The sequence below is a fragment of the Tetrao urogallus genome, assembly GCF_951394365.1.
Source record: "Tetrao urogallus genome assembly, chromosome: 1".
In the NCBI taxonomy this organism is placed as follows: Eukaryota; Metazoa; Chordata; class Aves; order Galliformes; family Phasianidae; genus Tetrao; species Tetrao urogallus.
Window position 1 is genome coordinate 135211641 of NC_136813.1, and position 26088 is coordinate 135237728.

The 26088-nt window shown below is 42.6% G+C and overlaps 1 protein-coding gene across 9 annotated transcripts in view; it reads left to right on the forward strand.

Moving 5' to 3' along the window:
* Nucleotides 1–1110: 1110 nt before the first annotated feature.
* Nucleotides 1111–26088, forward strand: part of BICD1 (BICD cargo adaptor 1) — a gene marked incomplete at both ends in the record, with an annotated part of 165319 nt that continues 140341 nt past the window's right edge. For all 9 annotated transcript variants that reach the window (XM_079539612.1, XM_079539613.1, XM_079539615.1 and 6 more), the window contains one exon: nucleotides 1111–1323. In XM_079539612.1, coding sequence (XP_079395738.1) covers nucleotides 1111–1323 — 213 coding nt within the window. The remainder of the gene's footprint in view (nucleotides 1324–26088) is intronic.

Sequence of the window (26088 nt, forward strand, 5' to 3'; positions counted from 1 at the left end):
TGTTTCATCTGTCTTTCTACAGCCAGCATAAAATAGACATAATCTATGCATTAGGTCCTCCAGTTAATTTGAAAGACAAACAATGGGGTGACCACAGCTGATCTGACTCGGATCAGTGCTGCTGTCTGATCTCAGGGGAGAATGAATCACTCTCTACAGTGACCTGAAAGGAGGTTTTAGTGAGATGGAGGTTGGCCTCTTCTCCCAAGTAACAATGACAGGGTAAGAGGGAATGGCCTCAAGCTGCCCCAGGGGATGTTCAGGTTGGATATTAGGAAACATTTCTTCTCAGAAGGAGTGGTGCTGCAGTGGCACAGGCTGCCCAGGGAGGTGGTGGAGTCATCATCCCTGAAGGTATTCAATGACTGTGTGGATGTGGCACTGAAGGACGTGGTCAGTGGGCATGGTGAGAATGGGCTGGTGTTGAACTAGATGATCTTGGAGGTATTTTCCAATGATTATATAATTCTGTGATCAAGAGCACTGGCATCTCAGCCTGAGGTGCACCGGCCCCAGCTCAGCGCTGTGGTCCTTGCACGGGGACGGGAGCAGGCAGTGGTTCTCTCGCAGCTCCCTGGCAGCCAGCACTGCTCCTGCAGTCTCCTGGACCGCATCTCCTGTTCTATTTTTAACATCACCGCGGTGCCGCGGTCGTCACCACAACCCGCTGAGCCAAGTGAGAGGGCTCCTATCGCCCCGCATCCCCACCTCGTTCCGGGCCGGCGGACGGGACCGAACCCGACAGGCCGCCGTCATCTTGAAGAGCGCAGGGGAGGGACCGCGCTGTGGGGGCGGGGGTGCCGGCCCCGCGCGCAGAGGAGGGCACCGGCAGCTTCCCGGGAGCCGCCGCACCGACGCGCGCTCCCGCCCGCCCCAATCGCCGCCCCGGCCTCCTGCGGGCCGCGGGGCCGCCGCAGGGCCGGGGGAGGCGAGAGCGGCGGCGGAGCCGGGGGCGCGACTGCGGCGGGGCGGCGCTCGGCAGCCCCATCTCCGCCCGCATCCCCGTCCCCATCCTCAGGTCGGCGGTGCCGGTGCCGCCCCTCGGCCGCGCCCGCCCCCTCGCTGCTTCGGCGGCGCGGCGACGCGGTGCGCGGCAGAGCCGGCGGGGCTATGGCTGCGGAGGAGGTGCTGCAGGGCGCGGACCATTACAAGAGCGAGATCGAGCGGCTGACCCGGGAGCTCTCCGAGACGACCCACGAGAAGATCCAGGCGGCGGAATATGGGCTGGTGGTGCTGGAGGAGAAGCTCACCCTCAAGCAGCAGTACGACGAGCTGGAGGCGGAGTATGACGGCCTCAAGCAGGAGCTGGAGCAGCTGAAGGAGGTGAGCCGGCCCGGGCTTTTGTCTCTCCCCGCCGGCTGCGGGGCTGCCCATGCGTGTCCGTGACGGGGGAGCCCCGCTCCGGCCCCCCGCGGGTGGGCGAGCCGACGTGCGGGCCACGGAAGCTGCGGGGAGCCGCGGGGAGGGGAGCGGGTCTCGGCTGTAGTCGGGGCTAAAGACGGAGCTCCGGCTCGTGGCGGCAGACATCTGCGCCCCGGGGGGAGCTCGGGGCACGGCTGCGTCGGCTGCGGATGCTGAGAAGGGGAAATTAAACCGCGCGGAGCCGAGCGCTGAGCTAACGCTCGGACGTGGGAGCCGTGTAAACAGCTGTCTGCAGTGCCTGGGAAGGGAGACGATTCCTTCTGAAGTTATTTATAGGCTGGTTTCGTTCCGGCAGCCAGGGGAATCGCTGCCATCCGGGCAGAGAAAGTAGTCTTGAGGTCACCCCCACTCAGTGGAAATTAAAGTTCTGCGTCATGCTGAAAGGAGAAATGTTTGATACGAGGACTGGTTGGAGTTGGGCTTCCAAATGTGGTTTTGTAGCATCCAGAGCACACGGTAGGTGAGTGCTATACGGCACCTTTTGGCTCTGTTGGACATGACTGAGATATCATCACTCCTCTTGTGTTCATCATGAAGGGAAATAACCTGAGGTTGAGGCTGTGCACACACATGGGATCCCAGAAGGGGTATGTGCGTACATGTACAGCACTGATAGCCCTATACTGCAGAGTGCTTCTGCGCGGTATTAGAATGTAAAGGATTCCCTCTTTCAAATAGGGAAGGGAAAGTACTGAACAGATTATTTTCCCCCAGATTTAAAAGGAATGTTTTGTTCTGCAAAAACATCTCACTGTATATAACATGCAGAAATTCTCTTCACTCAGTGATCAGGACCACATTCCGTATGTGGAGGGAATTGAGGGAAATCACTCAATGAATTTAGATCAGATACAAGTATTCTTTAGACCATCAGCTTTGCTGCACTTCTGGAAACATTTTAAATAAAATGAACGTTTCACTTTACTTGCAGGTAAATATGTTATGCTACAGGTTTACCCCATGGTCCACAAGAATTTAAAAATTACGTGTTAAAGAAGAAGAAAGCTAATTTTCAGAAAAACCTATTCAACTTGATAACTGCCTCCCTATCTCTGCTGAGTCTATGCAGTAGGCTTGGGACTTTGAAATCAATAGTCCACGGATGGAGATATGCAACTGGCAGGGACATGAAGGCACTAATGGAATGGATGACACATCGGTGCACATGGCCACAGGTAGAAGGGGTAGTACAGGGAACTGAGAGTGAATTCAGAAGCTAGAGGGATTAGTCAACATGGTTAACTGAAATCAAAGATGGGCACAAATTCTCTTCCTGTTTACTTCCCCTTGAAGTCAATGGGATTGTGTGCTCTGCAGCTGTCCCACAGGGCTGTGCCTTCATGCTGTGCCAAGCGCAGCATGGATACGGAGATATCTATGCAAAAGGGAAGAGCAAAATTCTTGTAGCTTGCCTAATGCCAAGCCAGAGAGCAGCCACTCCTGTTTCCAGGTCAGGGTGTGGGCTTTCAGTTCCAGAGCTCTCCATCACTGCAGATGGGGCATTTGTCCTCCCTGTATTCTCCAGAAGATTTGTTCTTTCTTGATAGGAGAAACTGCACTGATTCTTGTCACACATGCAGCCCTGCAATGGAGAATTTGCTCATATCCCTTCCTGTCACTATAAAGTATTTTCTAATCTTCTCTGTTAACACCAACTTCATGACTGTTCTTTAAGTGCAGATCAGATTCCTGTCTGTGAGCAGAAGCAAATGATGCCTATGATGACATTAGTGAGGCAGGATTTGGTCTGAGCTGGTTTGGGCAACTGTGTTGTGGAGGTTTGGGGATGCAGATTTTTGGGTTGTAGGGTTCTGTCTGAAAGCTCTCAAGTAAATTGACAGAAGCAACCCAAAGCCAGCTTTTTTATTAAGGATTCCTTCAGAATGTGTGGAGAATGTCTACGTGTGTTATCTCCAGCTGGCACTGCAGGTGATACCCCAGGCTGTGGCCTGCAAATGGGGACATCAGAGCACTGTGACTGCATAGGAGCCAGCAACTTGCCTCGTATAGTCACAATCCTCACTGTGAGGATTTGTACTTCCACCCTGGCTTCTCTACATCTACAGCATCTCTGAAGTCAAAATGAAGTGTGGAAGTTGTGGATGCCCAGAGAACCTGTGGTGCCCCATGCCTGGAGGCATTCAAGCCCTGGTTGGATGGGGCCCTGGGCAGCCTGAGCTGCTGGATGGCAGCCCTGCCCACGGCTGGAAGTTGGAACTAGATAGGATTTATGGTCCCCTCCAACCCCAAACATTCTGTGATTCTATGAAATGAGGTCTCAAGTGTGTACTGAAACAAATGGCTCATCCATTCAAGAGAAACAGTAGGTACGATAGTGTGGGCAGAACTATGGTTAAGGCTATTAGCTCTTCTTGTGCAGACTTTCTCTGAACAGATTCATTTACCAGAGTCAAATCTTATTCTATTTTTTTATCGAGGCAAGTCTTCATTTTTACATTATTTTATTATTAGATTCTTGTGTTCTGTTCTAAGGAGCTCATTGTATTTGTTGCTTCCTGTCTTTTCTTACTTTGCCATGGCTTAGGCATCTAGGGTCTGAAGTCTTCTTCTCCATTCCTTTGCAGTTCAAAACTCAAGTGTACTTCAGTGGGGCTTTTTCCATATAGGCTGCAATACAGAACTACAGCTATACCATAATTTCCATTGCTGGACAGTGAGATGGGAACATAAAAGCATTATAGAATGTGAAAGCAAGTTGCAATACATTACATCAAATATTAATTTTGTATATAGAATATATGCTACCCACCATGCAACATGAATTGTTCTAGTAACCTCTGCTGTTTCTTGTTGTTTGTTCACATGTTTCTCCTTTAGCCTAAGATTTGGATGTTTTGGGGCTGAAATTTTCAACAGTGACCTAACAAGGGCTTCTTCCAAAACAGAGCAGTTATTGCGTATATAAGCTGTTCAGAAAAGATGCAAAACATCTATCAGCTATTAACCTTCTGTTTTTTAAAATGAAATGAACAGTAGGAATGTGGAAAGGTTCATTGTGTTGTGTTGACTATAGCAGCCTTCAGTGTTATGAGATGGAGCAGTGGTGGTCTGGTGGTCCTGCAGTCAAACAAGATTGTCGGACTAATGTTGAAAAAGGCATTCTTATTTTAAAGCTTCATTATTTTCTGCAGACTTATTTATTTATTCTTCATTTTTCATTCTGACAATGAAGTTTCCATGCCTTGTTTAATTATATCTCAAGCTGGTGGTATTTTGTCTCTGCAGTAAAAATGCTGTAGTTTTAGAGTTCTCGTTCAAAACGTTTTTTAGCAAATGTGCCTTTTAAACATGCAGTTAATAAGAGTTCAGAGAGAAATAGTCATGTGCATAAAGGTAACCTGCTTTACTAGGGTGGGGATTTTATTACCAGCATATTTTGTGGAAACCATTTTTCAGCATATTTCATATTTGTATTTATATTGCATTTGCTATAAGTACAATCTCTGCTGTTAGTTTTTTATTCTTTTAATGACGTGTAGAAAGTCTTCATGGCTTTGCTGGGCAACCTGCTTAGCTGCCCTGCTTGAGCGAGGGGCTGGACAAGATGATCTTCCAACCTCAGCCATCCTGTGCTTCTATGATTAATTGCTGTGTAGTAGGGGCCTGCAATATTTTTAGAGGGGAGAAATATCATTCACCTACAGTCATGGTACAATGGGATTGAAAGCAGCTTTGGTGGCCAACTCTATGAGGCATTTAGGCCTGGGAAATCCTAAGCAGAGATTTCTTTTTGGAAATCAAATTATGGACATAGCAGCTAAACAGATGCTGAAGGGTCTCTCCTTGACTCCCTGTCTGACTAATTTAAGCAGTTTCTCAGCTTCTTGGGTTTTATACATTTTATTCTAGGGGATCAAACTTCTCTGGATTATGGATAGAGCTGGCTATCTGATTTTTAGGTTGAGGGGGCAGGCTGGGGTCTCTAGTATTTGAAACCCAAGTATCCTTGGTAAAGTATTGGAAACCGGGCTAGTGGTAAGTGGGGCTGTCTTTTGCAGATCCTAAATTTGTATTTTCCTTACCTCACAGAAGTGTTGCATCAATGGCTATTAAGTCCTTAGTTTAGTAACGTGGCTTCCACAAATAATTCTTTGTTTGTGACTGGAAAGAGCCTTGGGCGAGTAGAGCTGAAGCTGTGTCTAGCAGCTTCTGCGCTGTTTGTTGTGCTCTTCCCTGCACCACTTTCATGACCCAAACTCCATCTCCTCACTCTCCTGACACAGTGCTGCCTCAACTAACTGACTCTTCTCCAAAGCTGCTTGCAGTTTCTTCTCTGCCTTCAATGAGGCTTTCTGGATCTGAACAATAGCAGAAGGGAGGCTCCTTGTCCCAGAAACAGCTCTGTTAAATAGGTGATCCCTCCACACACCTGTCTGCTGCACAGGATGCTTAGGAAAGCACAGAGCGGCTCATAAATCCCGATGGGATGTTCTGAATTCAACCCAGAGATGAACATGTCCCAAATAGGTTACTTGGGAGCTGTTAACTGATGCCATCTCAATATATATTTTGGCAACAGCGTATGTGGAATGAGGCTGAGCATTCCCAACACATCACCCTCATCTCAGCCCTTTGGAGCCTGCTCACACAGTGCCACCCACAAGGGCCCAGCGAAGTCAGACAAAGCTTTGGGTGCTCCTCCATCTCTTCATCCATTACTCCGTGCTTTCCTTCTAAGCACAGGCCTGCAACAAAATGGCTTGAGTTCAGCAGAAGACTGCAAGAGCTGTGAGGAGAGACTGAGGGAGAGGGGCCTGCTCAGCCTGGAGGAGAGAGGGCTTTGAAGAACCCTGCAGCAACCTGCCCAGTCTTGCAAGGGCATTCCTGAGAAGACAGAGCCAGCCTCTTCACAGTGGGGTGCAGCGGGAGGACAAGAGAACTGGTTGAAACTAGAGAGGCTCGGGCTGGATTACAAGAGGAGCTGTTTCCCCATGAGGCCAGAAAGTGGCACGGGCTGCCCAGAGAGGTTGTGCTGTCTCCTGAGCTCAGAACTGACCCTGCTTTGAGCAGGAGGTGGGACTGGATGAGAAAGGAAGTAGGCAGCAGTAGGCCTGGAACATGCAAAGTCTTTGGGAGTGCCCACTGTACCCAGTTCAATCCCAGCAGCAACTTACTGTGCATTACCCAACACATAACAGCGTGCTGCCTGGAAATAGTGACCATTAGCAGATACATAGCCTCGCTCTATGCCTGAATTTCACTTCTGGTTGTCATTGAGCCTGCATTGACCTCGGGTTAGTAAGGGAGCGTTTTGATGTGCTTTTCTCTCAGCAGGACAGCCCTGCGTTTCCCTTTGTCATTCCTACCCCTGTTCTGACTCTCAGACATGCAAATGTTTATACCGACCTCAATTAAAAATAACAGAGAAGGGGTCGGATGCTATCCGTAACCAGACTGGGTTATCAGACTGGTTTTCATTATCAGACATGATATGGTTCACAATACGTTCCCGTAAGTTGCTATACCCACACAGCCAAAAGTCAGTGTGGGGATAGGAATGAATGCCAAAGAAGCAGGGGGACAGAATGAGCTGCGTAAACAAGTACTGATGTTAAAAGAGATGCTCATCAAATTATGGTAGGATGGTTTCCTCTAAAAGGAAATGTATCCTGTGCATTAGCCTACAGAAAACGTAAGCAGCTGAAATAATGTTATGGGAAATTGCTGGAGCTTTGGCAGCATGCAAAGAAAAATGTAGATGATCTTTTTTTTTCTTCTCTTTTTGTCGGAGGGACCTGTATTGCCAGTTCCTCTCACTAATTGCATTGTGTCCTTATGAGCCAGTACAGATAAACATGTAATTTGTTAGCCAATCCTTAAACAATGATAGCTTTAAACAGTTGCAGCTCACATACTACCAAAATAAATCTAAATAGAGTTCATTTTATTTTCTCCTCATAGTTAAATTGCTTTCTTACTTTCATTCTTCTAAGAAATTTTTAAGAAATCCCTCTTTTATCTGAGGATTTCAATTGTAGCACCCACGTGTTGAACTCTGAGATAACTAGGAGTTGGATTTTATGTCATGGAAAAGTTAATTTTCCTTAGATTTTCTATAAAATATTGAATTAGTACCGAATCTAAAATGACTGATTGCAGTGTTAATGGGGGAGCCAGGCATTGTTATTGTGAAATACTTCCTGTTTAAGATTTGAGAATGTAGAATGATGGCCGCTGAACAGACTTTAATCTAAAGGTCTGCATCTGTTTGGAATTAAGTCCTTTGTAATTAATTTAAAAAAATAATTCACTACCATCTTTTCACCCTCCTTTATGTGAAATATTTTTCCTTCCCTTCTGTACTGCAGTGTAGATTTTTCTTTTTGTGATGTGTGTGAGTGCAGTCTATAAGCAGAACAGGAGTCAGACTTAACACCTGGCTTTATGGAAAATGCAACTGGGGGAAAACAGTGCTGGAGAAAATAACATTTGGCATAAAACAGTAATTTATGAGCATTCATCAAGGTAAAATGAGGAGCACTGTCAAAGTCAGATGCATAGACTAAATTTGCACCTGGACAGTTTCTACATACCTTGTGCAATTAATTGCCACTTGGAAGAATTAGATGCAAGTTCTCATATATATATATTTTTCTGCATTAAGGGATTCTAAAAAAAAATCAATTTCTCAAGCTCAAATGTGTCCATTTGAGCACCTCATTTTTCTGTTACATTTTTGCATTAGTGTCTTGTTCAGCCTATGGACAATGGAAATGAAATAGGAATCACTTGTGTTTCTGCATCTCTCATAGTTCTGTGATACTGTAAGGCTTTGCTAAGAAGTTGGCCTTGCCATGGATTTCCCTTCCCAATTTGTCTGATACCTGAGAGGGTAATGTTTAATTCAGTACAATTCTATACAATCCATTTTTTCGGTGATTTTAATTTATAATGGCAGAGATGAAAAGCATGCATTCATTTCTGTTGAACTGCCTTGCATTTGTGGCATGACTTTCATTTCTTTCATCTTTCTTCATTTCCTTCAGAACTTCACAACATCGTATTTTACAGGGGAAGAGAGAGGACATATCCTTAATTTAGAGGAATTGCTATGAATGTTCCCTTTGTCCCTTTATTCAGGACTGCTTGCATTGCTAGCAGCAGATGACTATGAGGATAAAACAGCAATTTTTCATACTGTCCTGTAAAGGCAGTCCACAGTACAGACCAGATACAGATGGATGCCATTAGGACTATTCCAAAGGTAAAAAACACATCTCTGCAAGGGCAGGTGCCTAAAGCTGAAGTGAGCAGGTAGGAACTGAGCTAGACTGCAGGTTAGTGCTTTAATGGGAACTGTGCTTCCCTGTGGAGAGTTTTATTTAATAAAGATATCATGATTCTAATATTTACATTTCTGAATGTCTTTCAGTATCAAAATTTAACAACAAACTTAAAGGAAAAAGCAGATCTCTGTCCTAAACCTTTAGTTTATTATATTATATCATTTGCTCAGAATATCAATGCGAAAAGGCTTTTGCTAAGACGAAGATTGGTCCATTCCCATTTTCTGCATATCTCCTGTGATTCCTCCCACTCTGTCTGCAGCCTTTCATTTTCTGCTGCTTATTCTGGTACAGTGTTCAGCTCCAGTCCATGATGGTTTATGCTCTTTTTTATCTTCCCCTTTTCAGTCTCTGCCCTACATCTTAATTACTGTAGATTTGCGCCTCCACAAGAGACTGATTTTTTTATGTATATATATAAAACCCTTTTTTTCAATCTGTGAATGTAAGAAATGTGGCAGACTAGACCTTCCATACTGTGTCCTGGTATTGCAGTGACATGAGAGAATCATAAAAACACTTAGAAATGTTATTTTAATACAGGCTGAAAATGAAACAGCAGATTTGTCCGTTCTGCTTTGTAACAGCCTTGCCATTGAACCGATCCTTGGAAAGATGACTTCTAAGGCAATTTTAAAATTGATTGGCTGATGGAGTGCATGGGAGGATATCTTTTCCTAATGTTTTGCAAACAGCAAACCTATTTTTTTTTTTTCTTTCTTCTTTTTTTCTCATTGTTTGGTTTCTGGGGTTATTTATTTGACCCCAGATAAGAAAACTGATGCACAGTGAGATTAGAAGTGCACTCAAGTGCTTGTAATCAGGGCTGGGAGTAGAACCATTTACCCACACAGCCATGCCATACCTTTTCCTTCTTTCTTTCTCCTTTAATCACATTTAATTTGTCCCCATGCTGTATGGCTATGTTAAACCCATCTGTGCAGTAGGTAGGCTTCCATTGCTAGGATTAAGGCATATAACACTGTGCTTAACCAATTGGTAGAAAGAAGTCCTCAGTTACCAGTTAGTCACCTTTCACTTCAGTCAGTCACTTCTGGGGTCATTTCAGTTGAATTATACAAACTCCAAACTCCATTCCTCCTTCCTGTTCCTTTTTTTTTTTTTTTTTAATCTATTTGTTTATTTTTAATTTTGTGCTCTCAGAAATCGTAGATGGCACGTGGCAGGATCAATATTCTGCATTCAGCATTCACTCTGAGAAGGTTAGCCACCCCCACTCAGCCTTTCCTTGGTTTCCCTGGTTATTCTGAATCGGTTTAAATGTCACTGCGCTGAGAATGAACTGTAACATGCTCTCACCACTGACTGATGCTTACTTTCATGGAGGGAGGTTGAAAGCTGTTAACAGCTGCAGTTTTAACTTCTGTTTTGGATATGTGGAGGAGGAGAACCAGCTCCTATTCATTGTAAGTAGTTACAGGGGCTTGGAGCAACTGGTCTAGTGGGAGGTATTGCTGCCTATAGCAGGGGGATTGGAACCAAACCTGTGTGGTGTGGTCGACACACCTGTGAGATGGGATGTCATTCAGAGAGACCCAGGCAGGCTTGAGCAGTAGCCCAGGTGAACCTCATGAGGTTCAATAAATCCAAGTGCAAGGTCTTGCACCTGGGTCATGGCAACCCCCACTGTCGGTACAGGCTGGGGGTGTAAGGATGGAGCACAGCCCTGCTGAAAAGGACTTGGGGTTGTTGGTGAATGGCAAGCTGGGCATGAGCCAGCAATGTGCTCTTGCAGCCCAGAAAACCAACCATATCCTGGGCTGCATTAAACGAAATGTGGCCAGCAGGTTGAAGGAGGTGATCCTGCCCCTTTGCTTTGCCCTGGTGAGACCTCACCTGGAGTACTGCATCCAGATGTGGAGTCCTCAGTGCAGGAGAGATGTGGGCCTGTTGGAGTGCATCCAGAGGAGGACCACAAAAATGATCACAGTGGTGAAACACCTCTCCTATGAGGACAGACTGGGAGAGGTGGGGCTGTTCAGCCTGGAGAAGAGAAGGCTCTGGGGAGATCTGAGAGCAGACTTTTAGTGTCTGAAGGGGAGCTGTAAGAAAGGAAGAGGACAGACTTTTAGCAGGATGTGTTGTGATAGGACAAGGGGAAATGGTTTCAAACTAAAAAAGAGGAGATTACGTACAAAGAAGGTTTTTACAATAAGGGTGGTGAGGCACTGATGCAGGTTGCCGCATGATGCTTGCATCCTTGGAGACACTCAGGATGAGTCTGGAGGGGCTCAGAGCATCCTGATCTACCTGTGTGTGTCCCTGTTCACTGCAGGGGGGTTGAACCAGGTGACTATTGGAGGTCCTTTACAACTCAGAATATTCCAAGAATTTAAGAGTGTAGGTAGGAATTTGGGTCAGGCAAAAAGAACTGGTGGCATGGTGGAATAATTTATTTATATAAGTTTGGCTTTTGGCCAGATGTGAACACAGCATGATTTGGATTTAGTCTTGCTCAGAACTGGAGTCTTCTCTACTCACATCCTCATGGCAAGATGCAGGATGCCAGATTCTAAGACCTGGCTTCAGATTTTTAGCAAGACAGAGAATTCAACCTTTGGCACTCCAGTGTTAAGAAAATTAGAGAGAATTAGGTATGTCTGTAGGTATGGGTAAATGGAGAGTTCACAGTTGGGTTAAAACCTCTGTGAAGATGCAGCATCTGGTTCTCAGTTTGATGACTAATCCAGGATCCTTAACAATTATTGCCCAACTTGAATAAAACATTTGCTCTCAATAGCTTTGTATAATTTGTAGCTTTAATAAAGACAACTTCTTTTCAAGTGGGTGGTAAAAGTTTTTCTTTCCAGAATGCCTCACAAAGCTTTTAAAATCTTTTTAAAAAATCACACTGTTCTGGATAAAACCAGGTTTCTGTACAATGATAGCAAACATGCAGAGTTGGTCTGAGTCTAGCTGAGGGGAGTATTTGCATTCATTCCTTTACTTACTGATGCCTGTGATTCTCACCTACTGATAATTAGGGAAATTTTATTGAAGTATCTCTTGTGAAGTATGTCTAGCAATATACCTATGTTTGGAATTGCACCTCAGGATCATTTATAGTAGGTATGACTTGAAGACAAGGGTAAAATAAAGCAATAATTTTGAGCCTGTGCCCACCACCAGCTGACAAAAAGCTCTGCCATCAAAATATCATTGATAAAAAATCTCAGTCTTATAAACTCAGAATTCACATTACCTCCCACCAAAGCAGGGAGAACTGGGATAGTTATAAATACTAGGTCTCCAATATATGGGCCACAGTGATGCTTAGAGGGCTAGAGCATCTCCTGCAAAGAAAGGCTGAGGGATCTGGGCTTGTTCAGAGAGGAGAAGAGAAGCTTCTGGGAACTGCCTCATTGCAGCCATTTGGTACTTAAAGGGAGCATATTAACAAGATGGTGAGTGACGTTTTGTATGATCTGGTAGTGATAGGACAAGGGGGAATGGTTTTGAATTAAAAGAGGTTGGACGTCGGGTGGAAATTTTTTACTTAGAAGGTGGTGAGGCACTGGCACAGGCTGCTGGAGAAGTTGTAGATTCCCAATCCCTGGAGGTACTCAAGGCTAGGCTGATGAGGGTCCTGGGAAGTCTGATCTGCTGGGTGGCAGCCTTGCTCATAGCAGGAGGTTGGAACTGGGCAAGTTTTGAGGTCCCTTCCAGCTCAACCATTTTATGATTCTATGGTTCTGTGATCCTATTCTTGAATCTTAATGAATTGTTATAACTCAGGATCAATAACTGATCATGTGTGTGCACTTGGCTAGCTCCAAATGCGTTAAGGGCAAGGTAAAATAAAACCAAAATGCTAACAAAAAAAAAAAAAACAACAAAACAACCAGGCAGAAACCCGAAGAAATGAATTTTCTGCTGACACGCACCTTACATCTGCAGTGAGCTAAAAATGGGCACTAGATCGATTAGTTACGAATCCATAAAACTGGTCAGAGATCTGGATCCTTAAGTCGCAGTGTTTTGAAGTGAAATGTAAAGATATGATCAGAAGGGAACTTTTAAAATAATGTGTATGGTATATGATTACATGTAAGAGAAGTGATAGTACAACTGGTATGCCTTTGTATGGTATGTCTTTGTATCTAAGAGGGATGAAGGCACACAAGGTTTGGTAGGAGTTCAGATCTTTGGACATTTGGTAATTCAGTTTCTTGGGCATTAGGTAAGTTCTTACTTCCTCTGCCAGTTTAGGCTGCTGCTGGCCATCTGGTGATAACAAAACTTTCCCTTAACATACTGTAAGCTCAACTGTGTAAAAATAGGAGCAAGACTTGGATCAACATTGGTGACTGATTACATTTTTCAAATGTGCTGAATTTGAAGTTATAGTGATGCTATGTATTCTTTGATGCTTATTATTCCCCCCAAAAAACCCCAACACATTGAAGTGATAGAAGTGAAGTATCAAACTCAGGTACTCGGAAGTTTGCACCATCAAATCTGTACTTCTGTTATCATGGAAAACACAGTTGGTTCTTTATTAAGCAGGCTGAGCAGGTTTGTACTGAGACCTGTGGCATCTTTTTACTCAATTACTTTGAAATTACAGATGCCATTTGGGTAGATTCCAGGATGCACCTTTAGGCCCCTGCATTAATTAATTTATTTCTTTATATTGCAATCTACTTAACACTGCTTTATGATTTGTGAGATTTGTGATTTTCTTTTTTTTGCCTTCTTGCTTGCTCTAGAGTTCCGGAATGTATTCAAGATCAGGAAATGAAATGACAACTTGAGTAAGCTTTGACAGTTGCTGTTTGAAAAATACTTCAATCACTGTTCCTTGGGCTGAGATTATACAGATTCAGAGTCATTCCTGTGTTGTTTTTTTGTTTTTTATATCAGGTTAGAATGATGAGAAGAGCCTTAAATTGAAAGTGAGCATGTAAGCCTTCTTTGGGTATAAATAACTCCTTCCCTGGGTATAGCAAGCAGTAAGTACTGCAGTTGAAAATTGTGCTGTATATGCTTTGTGTGCTGTAACAATCCCTTAGTAGCAAGATTCTTTTTGAGGGAGAGCCCCTGGTTTCTCTATCAGTTCAGGCAGGGCTAGGTATGGGTAGTTTCTTGCTGTTATTCAAGGATCCACTTGCTGTGTAATTAATTGCTAATTATTCCACACTGAAAACTTGTGTTTAAAAAATGGAAACTGGAATTCTGCCCCAAAAACCCATCAGAAAGACTTTCTCCTGGCAGGTTCTTCAGCTGTTTCCTTTGGAATGCCATAGGTTAAGAATGAGAGGCCTCTATTTCAATGCACTATTTATTTTAACAGAAAGCAGTCCAGAATCTGATAAGCAACTTTTTTTCAGAGCTTGCAGCCCAGTGCTTTGTGCTATGTAGAGAGCTGTAGCTGTGTGAATGGCAATGTTTCCTGGTGCTGGAGGGAGCAAGGGAAGGGCAGAAGCAGTGAGTCAGCATGGTGCTGCCAGAGGGATGGATGGACGCCCGATGAGGCTGACACCGGTGGGGGTCCTCACCAGGAGTGAAGTGTGTGTGTCAGACAGGCAAAAGGGATGAGATATACATAGTGGTGATGAGAGAATGCATCAGCATAAAGAGATCTGTAGTGATTGAAAAGTAATTTTGTTAGTAAACATAAAAAAATAAATTGCTATGCTAAGAAAGAACAGGCAGCGCTCTGTCAAAGTGGAAACGTGCTGAAAAATCAAAATACTGCTTGCTTCATGAGCTGCTGTTTTGTCCACTAGATCTCAGTGGGGTGGAATAAATTGTTATTTATTGCCTGCCGGTAGTACCTGGGGACTCTGGGATGCCTGGCACAATGAATTCAAGCATATAAATGAAAGGTTAGAGATTTTGCTGTGGAAATAGACAATCTTGTTGGGGATTTGCTATTAAGGAATAATAAGCGGAATTTACAGATGAGAGTAAATGGAGGCCCAGAAGCTGTGCAGAGACAGGTTGTTCCATAACTGCATAAGAAATCTATGGCTAAATAACAAAGAGAATAGAGATTTTCTCAGCTGTAATCCAATCATTTATCTTTTAAAAATTCATCCGTGTGAAAAGATTGATCAACCAGAAAGCCAGAGAAAACAGCAGCCTTGTTCTCACTGGCCAGCTTGTGCAGTAGCTTGCACTGGTGCCAGTGAGACCAATAAGGCCAGTTAAGAATGATTGTGCTGGTAGTTTTGCTACTGTGATACAATCAAAACTGAAGGAAAAATGAGGATTAAAAACCTACAGAAACCCGTTTGGTTTCTTAATGAGTTAGTTGTCAGTGTTTCAGTGAGAAAGCCCTTGTCATTAGAGACAGTCAGCAGCTCCTCACTGGTACCCTATTGACTTGTGGCGCTGCCCCTTCACCCTCCCACCACTCCCAGTCCTTGTCCCACGTGCTGCAGTGATCCCAGCGCACACTCAGGGTACCTGACATTCCCAGGTGTGACCCTGTCTCTCCTCCCGGTTGCTCTTTCACTTCTTCTGCTTCTTCTTCCTCCTTTGGCCGCCGGCCATTTTGGGCTGCCTTTGTCATGCTTGTAGCAGCCTACTCCTTCCCACTCATTCCTTTCCAAAACACAACGCCTCTCAGCTGCAGTTTTTTGTTCTTTCCTGATTTTCAATTGTTCCTTGCAGGAGGAGATCAATTCCAGACAGCTCCCTCTGTAAGGGATGCGCCATGCCTCTCCTCCTCCAGTGCTCTCACCACAGAGCGATGCTTTGTTGTCATTGCCGTATGTGGGAAGGTTATATGGCACGGGTTATTGTAGAGGGCCGGACACGTGGGCTGCCCTTTGTCATGGTGGTATGTGGGAAATGTCTGTGAGGCGTGACCTTTGTAGTGGGCTGAGAGCTCAGGCCTGCCATACTCAGGCTTGAGCACTAAATTAGACTTCTTGCAGAACTGGCAGTAGCTAATGTGGAGCTTGGCCTTGGTTCTTGTAGGCAGCAAGCTCTGTGGGGCAAGGCCTGCCCTTTCCTGCCTGTTTGTATGGAGTGCAATATAGTGAGCGTCTTTTCTTGGCTGGGACAATGAGGTCCTATGGCAATATGAGTAATTAATAATAATAATGGGGCCTCTGATATGGATGGGTTATTAGAAATAATTTCTTTCTGCCAGTTGCTTCTATAGAATGTGGTTTTGAACTCAGAGACCCTGAAAGAGATAATCAAAACACAAGCAGCTGTCACAAACCTTTAGCTTCATTTATCTAGGCAGTGATGGAAATTCCTGCAACTGAATTGCCTGATACCTTACTGCTTTCTGTATGTTCTGTTGCAGCATGGAGGTCTTATGCAACTGACCCTCCTTCTGTTAAAGACCATTCTCAGTACCAACTGAGTTTCCCTACTAGGCGTTTCAGCCATCTATTCTAAAGGAAAAAAAAGCAAGGTCATGCAAAGCAAACCAATGATCCTCTATTGCTTTGCACTCAGTTCACTTAGTGTGTGTGGTGTTGCTGAATAGAGCAAGCTGTGATGAGTACCCTGGTACCCTGCTGCAGGGTGATCCCATAGCCACAAGAGGTGGGCTCTTGTCTGCAGATGTCATCTTTGAGGTGGTAGTAGCTTAGAATCCATGCAAGCAGATTGGGCCTAAAGGAAGGATAAAGCATTTGGTTGCTTTGCACTCCTTCAGCAGCTGTTCTTACTGCTGTTCTTACTGCTGTCTCAGTAGGAGTGGCATAGTGGCATCTACCCTACAGGTTGCCCTTTAAATGAACCTGGTGTATGATAGTGAAAGAAGGCCTGTAACATTGTTTGCCTGTCCACATGGCTCATGGGAGTCTGGAGGCTCCTTCTGTCCATCTTCTTCTCCATGTGTACAGGCCTTAAAAAAGCTACAACTTTCTTTGTAGCTTGTGTCAGAATTCTTGTAAAAAAGGTAATAGTGACTCCTGAACTTAAGGCTAGGTATCCAAAACATACTTTGTCCTTCCAATTTGTTCCATAATAATAAAAAAACATACTCATTCAATAAATGTAAATCTGATTTATTCAAGAAGCTGGTGACATGATGGTAAAGATGAGTGTGATTGGGAATGTCACATCATAATTCGTGCTTCTAGAGTACTGTGCTTCCAGTAAGCAAGCAAGAATGCAAGGCAGCCTCAGCAGATTATTACTAATGAAGAAGATAGTCATTTCAGAACTTATTTTTCAATCTCTGTTCTATTTCTATGCTATGGTAACCATAGCAATTACAGAACAGTTTCACTGTTTTAACCTTGCTATCATCAAAACCTCTTCTGGTGACTAGCATGTTACTATAAGGAACACACTGTGGCCTACAGCCAAAGCCACTGGTACTAATATAAAGTTAGATTTTATCTGTTCTGTTCTCATAAGGTATGCAGAGCAAGGTACAGAAAGTATTTTTTCAAATTTTTTTTTATAAACAGATTGGGCTACATGACAACACTGTGTGAATTATGATCTGAATTCTCTGCTGCTGCAGCACTCCTAAATTATGCTAACAGAAGATTTGGCCCTCTGTAGCGTTAATTCACACAACTCTAATAGCAACTGTCATTACAATTTTCCCAGAACTACAGGGTGTTTTGATGGGAGGACCTGGCAGTAGAATGCAGGTGCTGATGACTCAATGGTCAGTGCTCTGTCTTCTGAGTCAGATGTGATCTATAGTTAGTAGTTTGGTATTTTGTATGATGCTGTTATGAGATATAAAGACATCTATTTTCATCAAATTATTCCTTTTTCTTTTTTTTTTTCTTTTTTTTTTTTCAAGAAGACAAAGAAGGCAATTAGCATTCTGTTTACTTTTTTTGTAGATTTGGTGCCAAGGTGGTTACTTCTGATGATGGGTTCACTCTTTCTAGTATTGAACAGGATGGTTCACTACTATGCTGCTTTCTCCTCTGAGGGAAGAAGCAGCTCAATTCTAGAATAAACAATTGAAGAAGGGGATTTGATGGTTGAGAAATAATTATGCTGTTTCCATTCAGTGTTGTCTGCATATTGTAAGGGTGAAGTGATTTCTGCTTTGAAAGAGCTGAGCAGAGCCATGGGAGCCTGTATGGCCTCAGTGGGCGTGACAAATTCAAAGCAGCTTCCAGAACCAGGTCTATAATCTTCTGAGAAACCTTTGGGGAGAAGGTCCAATTGCTTTGTGCCAGTTCCCTGCTAGTTTGTTTCTAGCTAACTACTTTTACAGAGCCGGTAGGAAAGATTAATCACATTCACAGTCTTTATATCTCAGTGAAACTTGGTCACAATTTGCCAACAGATTCTAAGTTATCAGAAAAGGTGAAACTTTAATTGCTCGTAGGAAATGGGACTTTCGTAGGAAAAAAAGACTTGCTGCCTCTTGTTTCTTATGCATAGCTAAGTCTAAATTTATGATACTAAACTTCCCACTTTCCATGCTCAAATGCATCCTAATGAGGCTTAAAATCAAGTTCCTTTCTCAAGCACCCTGTTGCAAGTTCTGAGATATTCTATAGATGTCAGTAGGAATCCACGTTTTTGTGGAGTTTTTCACATTTGGGATTTGTTTGCAGGAAGATTTTCTTTCATGGTAGTTACACTTTAGCTGGGTTATGGAGCTTTTGCACTGGTGCAGCATGGAGTGAAAAGGGAATGTCAGCTTTTATAAGCCAGAAAGCCCCTTATGTTGGAATAGGTAAGAGAAGAAACTGGTCCTCACAGCTGATCTAAAAGTTGTAGCTTTTTGTGAATTTTAGCTGGAAATTTGGTCTGATATACTGGAGAAATCCCAGTGAACAAGCTGTTTGAAATACCACTCGCTCTAAGTGTGACAGTCAAATACTTGACTGACCAAAGAATGAAATGTGGGCACACCGGTTCCCAGGTTAATCACCTACTCATTTGTTGCAGTGCATCTTTCAGAATCTGTTCAACAACTTGAATTAAGAGAGCAGCAGAAACATTGTACAGCAAGACTTTTTCTATAACATCTATAAAGAGTATTACTATGAAAATATTCATTAAGAACGCCTAATTTTGTTGTGCAATCTGGAGGAGGAGCTGCTAAGTAACTTTTATGTTATATAGTTTATGAAAGATAAATTTGTGTCTGAAATCCATTTGACTTGCTGACTACAGAAGCAAATAAGTGAAAGAGTATGCTCTTAAGAGACCTACTTTACCCCTATAGGTCTCAAATAGACTAAAGTTCCCTTAGCAGTTGTATAGAAACAAGACTATTTAAAGCAATATGCAGTTAGCACATATTCCTGGGAAATCTGCTCTTAGTGCCCTTTCTTGAGCAGGGGGATGTATCAGATGGCCTTCAAAGGGCCCTTTTAGCTTCAATCATTCTGTGATCCTGTGACTCTAAGTAAATGAGTTCTTAAAACTGACTTTGAAACTTTGGGTGTAGTTGTGGAGGATCTTTCCTTCTCTATTTGAATTAACTCGATGCTTTCATAAAGGAAAGCAAAGCAAGAGATCAGGTTTCCAGGATAAGCACCCCACAAAGGAAGGCTGCACATCAGATTTATCCAGTACTAGAATTAGCTTCATAACCCTGTGGACAACATCCTGAGCTAGCTAGAACTGGAACGTAGATGCTGGATGAGCACGTTAATTTGGCTTTGTTAGTTTCGTCTCAGTGCTCAAGGTCGCAGTCTTTGTTTGACTATACTTTTGATGGAATGTACTGGATTTCTTATTTCTCTCTTGACTTTGTCCAGTAATGTGTATAGTCCAGATGAGGAACCTTCTGCGTATGCAGTACTCTAATCTCACAGTAGCAGTCAACATTAAGAGGTTAAAAAGATACTCATGGAAAAGTAGGTCCCCTAAAATGTACATTCTTTCCACCAAGCTGCTCAGGGTTGCATGTGTCATGTCTGCACACTGCGATCTACAGCATCTGTGAACAGCAACCTGCCAGGGCCAGAGACAAGGAAGACTGCCAATGCTGGTTCTTGTAATACCAGCATTAAAGAGCTCCAGCTGCAAAATTTCTCACTGGTTGGCCAGTGTATAAATGGTTTTTAAAATAACTACTAACATGTGTTTTTATCCTGCGTCTTTTTTTTACCGTATAACATGGGTGTAGAGTTTAAGATGATGTTATCAACTCTTTCCCTCAAAAGCAGCCAACAACAAATAAACAGCAGCTCTCCTGTCCTGTCTGTGCCTGTGTGTAGGGATTTATATAAGTATACAGGCATCATTGGGAATTAGATGAGATGCTTCTCAAACCACAAATGCAAGTCTATTTTCAGCAATCACTTCATTTGTGATCACAATAACTTTGTGATGTAGAAACTAAACTTGCATCTCTAACTGGCTCAAATGAAACAGCTTAATCAATTGAGATTAAAACAATTCAAAATAGCTTGCAGCCTTTCCTTCCAATTTCAGTGGAAGCCTGTTTTATTTCCTAGATACTGTCTCAATTTTATCTACATATCCATGTCATTTAGAGAAGGCAGTTTTTAACTTTGTAATGGAAGTACAAAGTAGTTTGAGAAATCAGCAAGAAAAAGAGCTTGCACTTATTATTCATTTCAAAGTATAATATGAATTATATCTTCTGTAACTTTTTTTTTGTTTATTTGGGCCATAATTGCATAAAATGTTAAGCATAGAATCATAAAGGTTGGAAAAGACTCTCTAAGATCATTCAGTTCAACCATCACTTCACTACCATACCACTAAACCATGTTCCTCAGTGCCACGTCCACACATTTCTTGAAAACTTCAGAGATGGTGACTCCACCACTTCCATCCCATTTGCAACATATTTTTCCTTTCTGTAAATATTTTGTGACTTTTGAACTGAAGTGAACTGCTTCACAAGATTTTGTATTTTATGATAGTCCTCGTAAGAAGTGCAGGTAATCATGCTTTATGTCTGCATCCAAAGGAGGACTAGAAAGATACTTGCAATTTGTAACTGATAAACTCGACAGCCACTGATGACATAGAGAAAACAACACAATTTCTTTTTTATGCTGTGGTTCTTGTCCAAAATAATCTCAACAGTTAAAGTAGACTTTGCGATATTGCCATTTTTGTAAGGTATTTCTGTGCAAATATTACATTTCTGCATAGTGCTGTATACCTATAATAATTACCCCTGCTTAAAGAAGCCTTGTTCATAATTTATGAATTACGCTCACATTCCCACAAGCTCGGAATTTTTAAGTAGTTTATTATAGGTACACACAGACAGTCATGAAGAAGCTCATTTTTAATTCATATGGGATTCAGTATTGCATAAATTGACAGCTTTTAGTGTCAAACATACAATGAGATGATCTGGGGAATATTTCTACACGCATATATGAAATCTGATGGTGAGTACAGGTGCAACACTAAAAGCCTGTCGGGAAGTAAAGCCATTGGGGTGATGTTAGGTGTGGGCTATCTGTCTTTCTGATGAAGTGAAGTCTAGAGAGCCGTACAATTTTGATGGTACATTTTCCTAAAGAGAACACCTGAGGCAGATAAGAGGCTGGTTTGAAACATTTTAAGGAAGCCAGGCTGACCCAGATTTTCTGTGCAATTTGGGTTTGCAGGCATGAATTTACAGCAGTCCAAGGAGACCAGGTATTCTTGCTGTCCCTGAAATCCCATAGTGTGAGAACAGGGATGATTAAGCCTGCAGTCATATAAATTATTCCTGTTGTTGTCTTACCGGAATAAGGGATTATTGCCTTTACCTATTGATCTTCTCTCCTTTTCTTCTCATTACATTGCCCACTACTGATGGCCTGATTGCTCCTTAATGCATTTTTGGAGAACATGTGATGACAAGCAAAGTCTAAAGTCTTCAGTCATAGTGTTTTAGTAATATTACGAGGAAAAGAGAAATATTCTCTTTAGGATATAGGATATTCTTTTTTTTTTTTTTTTTTTTAATAGGTTTGGCATAGCTGTAGGATCAGATGAGAGAGAGAAGTAGAAGGGAAAGGAGGCAGGCCTTGAGGGATGGGGATGTTCCATGGTTATAACAGAAAAGCCACATGGACTCTGAATTGGCTGAAAAGTTACAGATTGATCTTAATCAGTATTCCAGGAGCTATTTCTCTGTCTGAGCTTTCACACTGGAGTTGGCTATTACTCCTTTGATCTGGATGCTTCTATTCTATACTAAATAAATGCACAGCAGTATCTGAGACCATTAGAGACTCTTTCTGATTCAGCCATGTGTCCCTAAGGGCTGGGTCAGGTTGGTATAGGGCAGCTGATGGCACAGGAGCTGTAATGAAGGATGTGCTTCAAATTGGGGTCTGCTATGTTTATTCTAGAGGTTTTTGATGCTGCAGGGAGCTTTAATAATTAAATAAACAATCCTGCCTTGTTTGCAGTCAAGAAATAACACCAGCTAACTCCTAGCTACCTGCTCTGCTCCTCTGCTGGATGCAAGCTCCTTAATGATGCTGTAATGGCAGGGAGCATCCCTCCGCATTGGCTTCTCATGCAGGTGAAAATGGGCTTGTGCTAATGTACTGTTGTGAGTTTTGCTATCCCTTGCAGGGAAGGCTGCTGAGGCTGCCTGCTCCTGAAAATGCTGTACTGCTTTATTACTGCCTGTAAAGGACAGTTTCTCTCCGAGAGAGGAAGAGAGGGAATCTAAGGAAAGTCGTCCTTGGTTTTGTTTGCAGCAGGGGGTTAGCTAGATGGGATGCATGTAGAGCAGCCTGGTGATCACTAGCTGAGGGATCTCTTCAGGGTTCTGGCTTGTGCTTACCTTGAGAAAGAATGTTTCAATTCTTTTGAATATATTTTTACAAATGTAGCTTGAAATCATTTTCAGTGTGGTCAGAAATATTCCACGTGCAAGCTTGAGAACTGTAGGAGCTGCCAAGCCACGAGTAGTGCTTCTCTCGGCTGTGGGTAAATGTGCTGCTTTTGCTGGTGTGTCCTGAAAGATATCAGAATCTTCTCAGTTTTGTTGAGGTTTCAAATAATGCTCTTTCTGCGTTTCTGTCATTTTAGTACCTCAGCTGTGGAAATAAGCCTGAGATAGGAACCGGAGTCCTTTTGGCTAAGAGTATGTGAGAAGTGGTGAACTCAGCATGGCTGAGTTTCTAATGGCAGCTGTTTGGGAGACACATTTAGAAAAGTTTTCAGGATTCTTTTTTCTTTCTTTCTTTTTTTTTTTTTTTTTCCTTTTAAGTGTTTCCAGTGGATTTATGGTGAAGTGCTAAGCATGAAAACCTAAAATGTCAGTTTTTGCCACTCCTCTTTTCTGAAGGGAGGACTGGTGACAGTGGATGAGAATAACATTAAAAGAGATGTTCTGGGATGAAAAGTCTGTTATAGCCACAAAATAGTACAATTTCTATCTACCAACTTTCTCTACTATGTGTTATATTACTACATGTTTAATATATATAGGTGGGTAGAAACAAAGGTAGTAAAACAGAGTAGCATAGGCTGGTTAATCATCATGATTTCTGCAAAAGGTGGATCATTGACTACAAGTAGTTAGAGAGTTCTTACCCTGGTGCAAATCTCTGTCCTAGAAGCTCTGATTTAATGGAGAATGTGGTTAGGAGACTGTTTTCTGCTATCAAATTAACATGCATTTTTATTAAAATAATAATTGTTGATTATACAGGATAGTTTTAATAGAAGTGTTACTACCAGTTTATGGCTTTGTCTCATGAGTCCCTAATTGAAGTTTTAAGTTACTCTATAGCAAAGCCTGAAACTCAAGTCCTGCCCTTATGTCTTGTTTACATGCACAAGGCTTTCATGGTCTTCACAAGGCTTTGGTCTGCAAACAGAAATGTGAAATGTGATTATTCTTCCAAATTATTGTTTAGACTGAAATGTCAGTGGGGACTATAAAGACACTACTTAAACTGAAGGCTTGAACTGAATGTGAATTCACCTTGTCTTCATTTCCATTGTAGCAAGTTTGGCTAAATAGTGTTTAGAAGAAATCATAGGATTACAGATTGGTCTTTCTAATCTCAGGTTTGCTAGTATTTCAGCAGTGTTTGCTGTATTGTCTGCATTGCTTTCCAGTCTCTGAAAAGTTGAGCGGAGAGAGTGCAAAAACACAAAATACATTTGTAGCTTGAAAAGACTCAATGAAAAACTGTGTTTTTATTGAGTTTTGTTTATATTTTCTCAGTGTCCCATAACAGAAGGATTGGAATCAAAACATGCCCTCAAAACCAGGTATGCTGTGACTGCTAACCAGCTGGGGGAAGGAAAAACAAGCAAACAAAAAGAAACCAAAAGACCCAAAACTTCAGGTTCTAGACCTTAGTTCAGTCATCTCTTCTGGCCTAAGGATTGTGCATCTTTTTTCAAACTTGTAATGCCCTGTATCTGGCTTATAAAATTACCTCTAATGATTAAGAAATATTTATTATGCAGTTCTAAACTATAGATAGTTGCCTATAGGTATGTGTTATCTGTCTGTATTTCCTGCTGTGTTGCCTTGGTTTCTTGATTTCTTGTTTTTCTTTTCAGTGGCTCTGTCATCTATTTCCAATCAGGAAACCAGGCTTTATTTTCCTGAGTGTTCAAAGTGAACATGAGGAGAACTGCACCATGTACAGCTGTCTAGGCTTTCCAAATATTTCTTTGGTTTGTATTCAGAGACTACAGTAGCATCAAATGAGCATGGGATTATTTTGGAAGAGAAAACATCTGTTTGCTGGTGGTTTTTATATATGCAAAGGCATTTAAAATTGTATTTAGTTTGTAAGTTATGATAGAAATTAGTTACTTCACTAAAGCGAGAAACAGTTGACAAAAGAAATCACAAGGCTTCTCTGGTTGGTGTTTTGTTGTTGTTGTTGTTTTTTAATTAGTTTAAGAAAATCTTTTGTAGCAGTTGAGCTGGAAATCTGGGCTACAGTGATAGCGCATCAGGAAACGAGCTGCCCCACTGTGTATACATATATTCACTGCTGTGAATTATTTTCTATCAGGAAGCACTTCAGTGCTCTGCTGTACATGTTAAATATTTAAGTCTAGCACTGAAAAAGAGATTGGACTTGCATGACAGTGAAGTACTATTTTTGCTTTAACGTATTACGCCTTGTAAGGTGAATTGACCTTGTGCATTTGGGAGAGATGCTCTGTAAACCTCTGAGGAATCTCCTTGTCTTCCTTTCAGTTGTTTTCACAGTTTTCCTTTGTCTGCAGGAACTCTGGCTGCTTTTCTCTCCTCCCCTGTACCCTTGGTTACCTCTCCGCTGTTCCTTGTCTTAGACTGCGTGCTCCTTGGTGAAGGGGATCCCTTCACCAAGGGTTTGTGGGCATTTGTGGCAGTGAGTGACATGATTAGCAGGTGCTGATGAGTTGATGGTTGAACTAGATGATCTTAGTGGTCTTTTCCAGCCTTAATGATTCTGTGATTTGGTGGTTGACTAGAAGGTTGTTAGGTGCTACTGCCATACCGGTAACTCACCGTTGGGATCCAAGTCCTACATTTGCTGAAGTTAAAGGCAAATCTCCCCTTGGCTTAAACCAAACTGGGATTTAATTCCCAGCATCTGAGTAACCAGTTGTTGTTGTTTTTAGACTTCGGTGCTCCATTCTTACCTTGTATGGGGAGAGGGACAGACTAACAGACTGCAAGAGGACGCTTCTGAAAGAGCTAGCACTGACAGAAGCTACTGTAGATTGAACAACAAGTTTCTGGATGGCTTGATGTTAGGGAAGAGATCCTATCCAAAGTGCTTACAGCTCCATCATTCTGATTAGCATTTGGCTGGATGAGCAAATTTGTAGAGTTTAAGGCTAAAAGCACAGTTTGTGTAAGCTGACCTCGTGAATAAGCGCTGGAATATAAAACTCCTGTTTGCTCAACTCCACAGTTTGCATCTGGCTCATGGGTGTCCTTTGAGAAGGCATCCAAGCTGGATGTGAAGGCATGAATCACAGAATCACAGAATCACAGAATCACAGAATCACCCGGGTTGGAAGGGACCTCAAGGATCATGTAGTTCCAACCCCCCTGCCTAGCAGGGCCACCAAACATACACATTTAGATCAGGTTGCCCAGGACCCCGTCCAACCTGGCCTTGAACACGTCCAAGGACGGGGCATCCACAACCTCCCTGGGCAGCCCGTTCCAGGGCCTAACCACTCTCCTCGTAAAGAACTTCCCCCTAACATCCAACCTAAATCTTCCCTCCTTCATGAAGAGGACTTTCTTCCATGAAGAGGACTTTAACATTTCCTTAGTGATTAATTTTATTAATTAATTCCTTCTGTGATTAAAAATGTGTTCCTGACTTCATATTTGGTGTTTGGTTTTAAATTCCAGCAGTGTTTCTGTTTGTGCTTGTTTCTCCTTCAGGAAATAGCCCTAAGGACATGACAATTTCTGCCTGAGGTGATTTTTTTCTTCTTAGTCAAGTCACCTGTCTATTGCCTTTCATCTGCT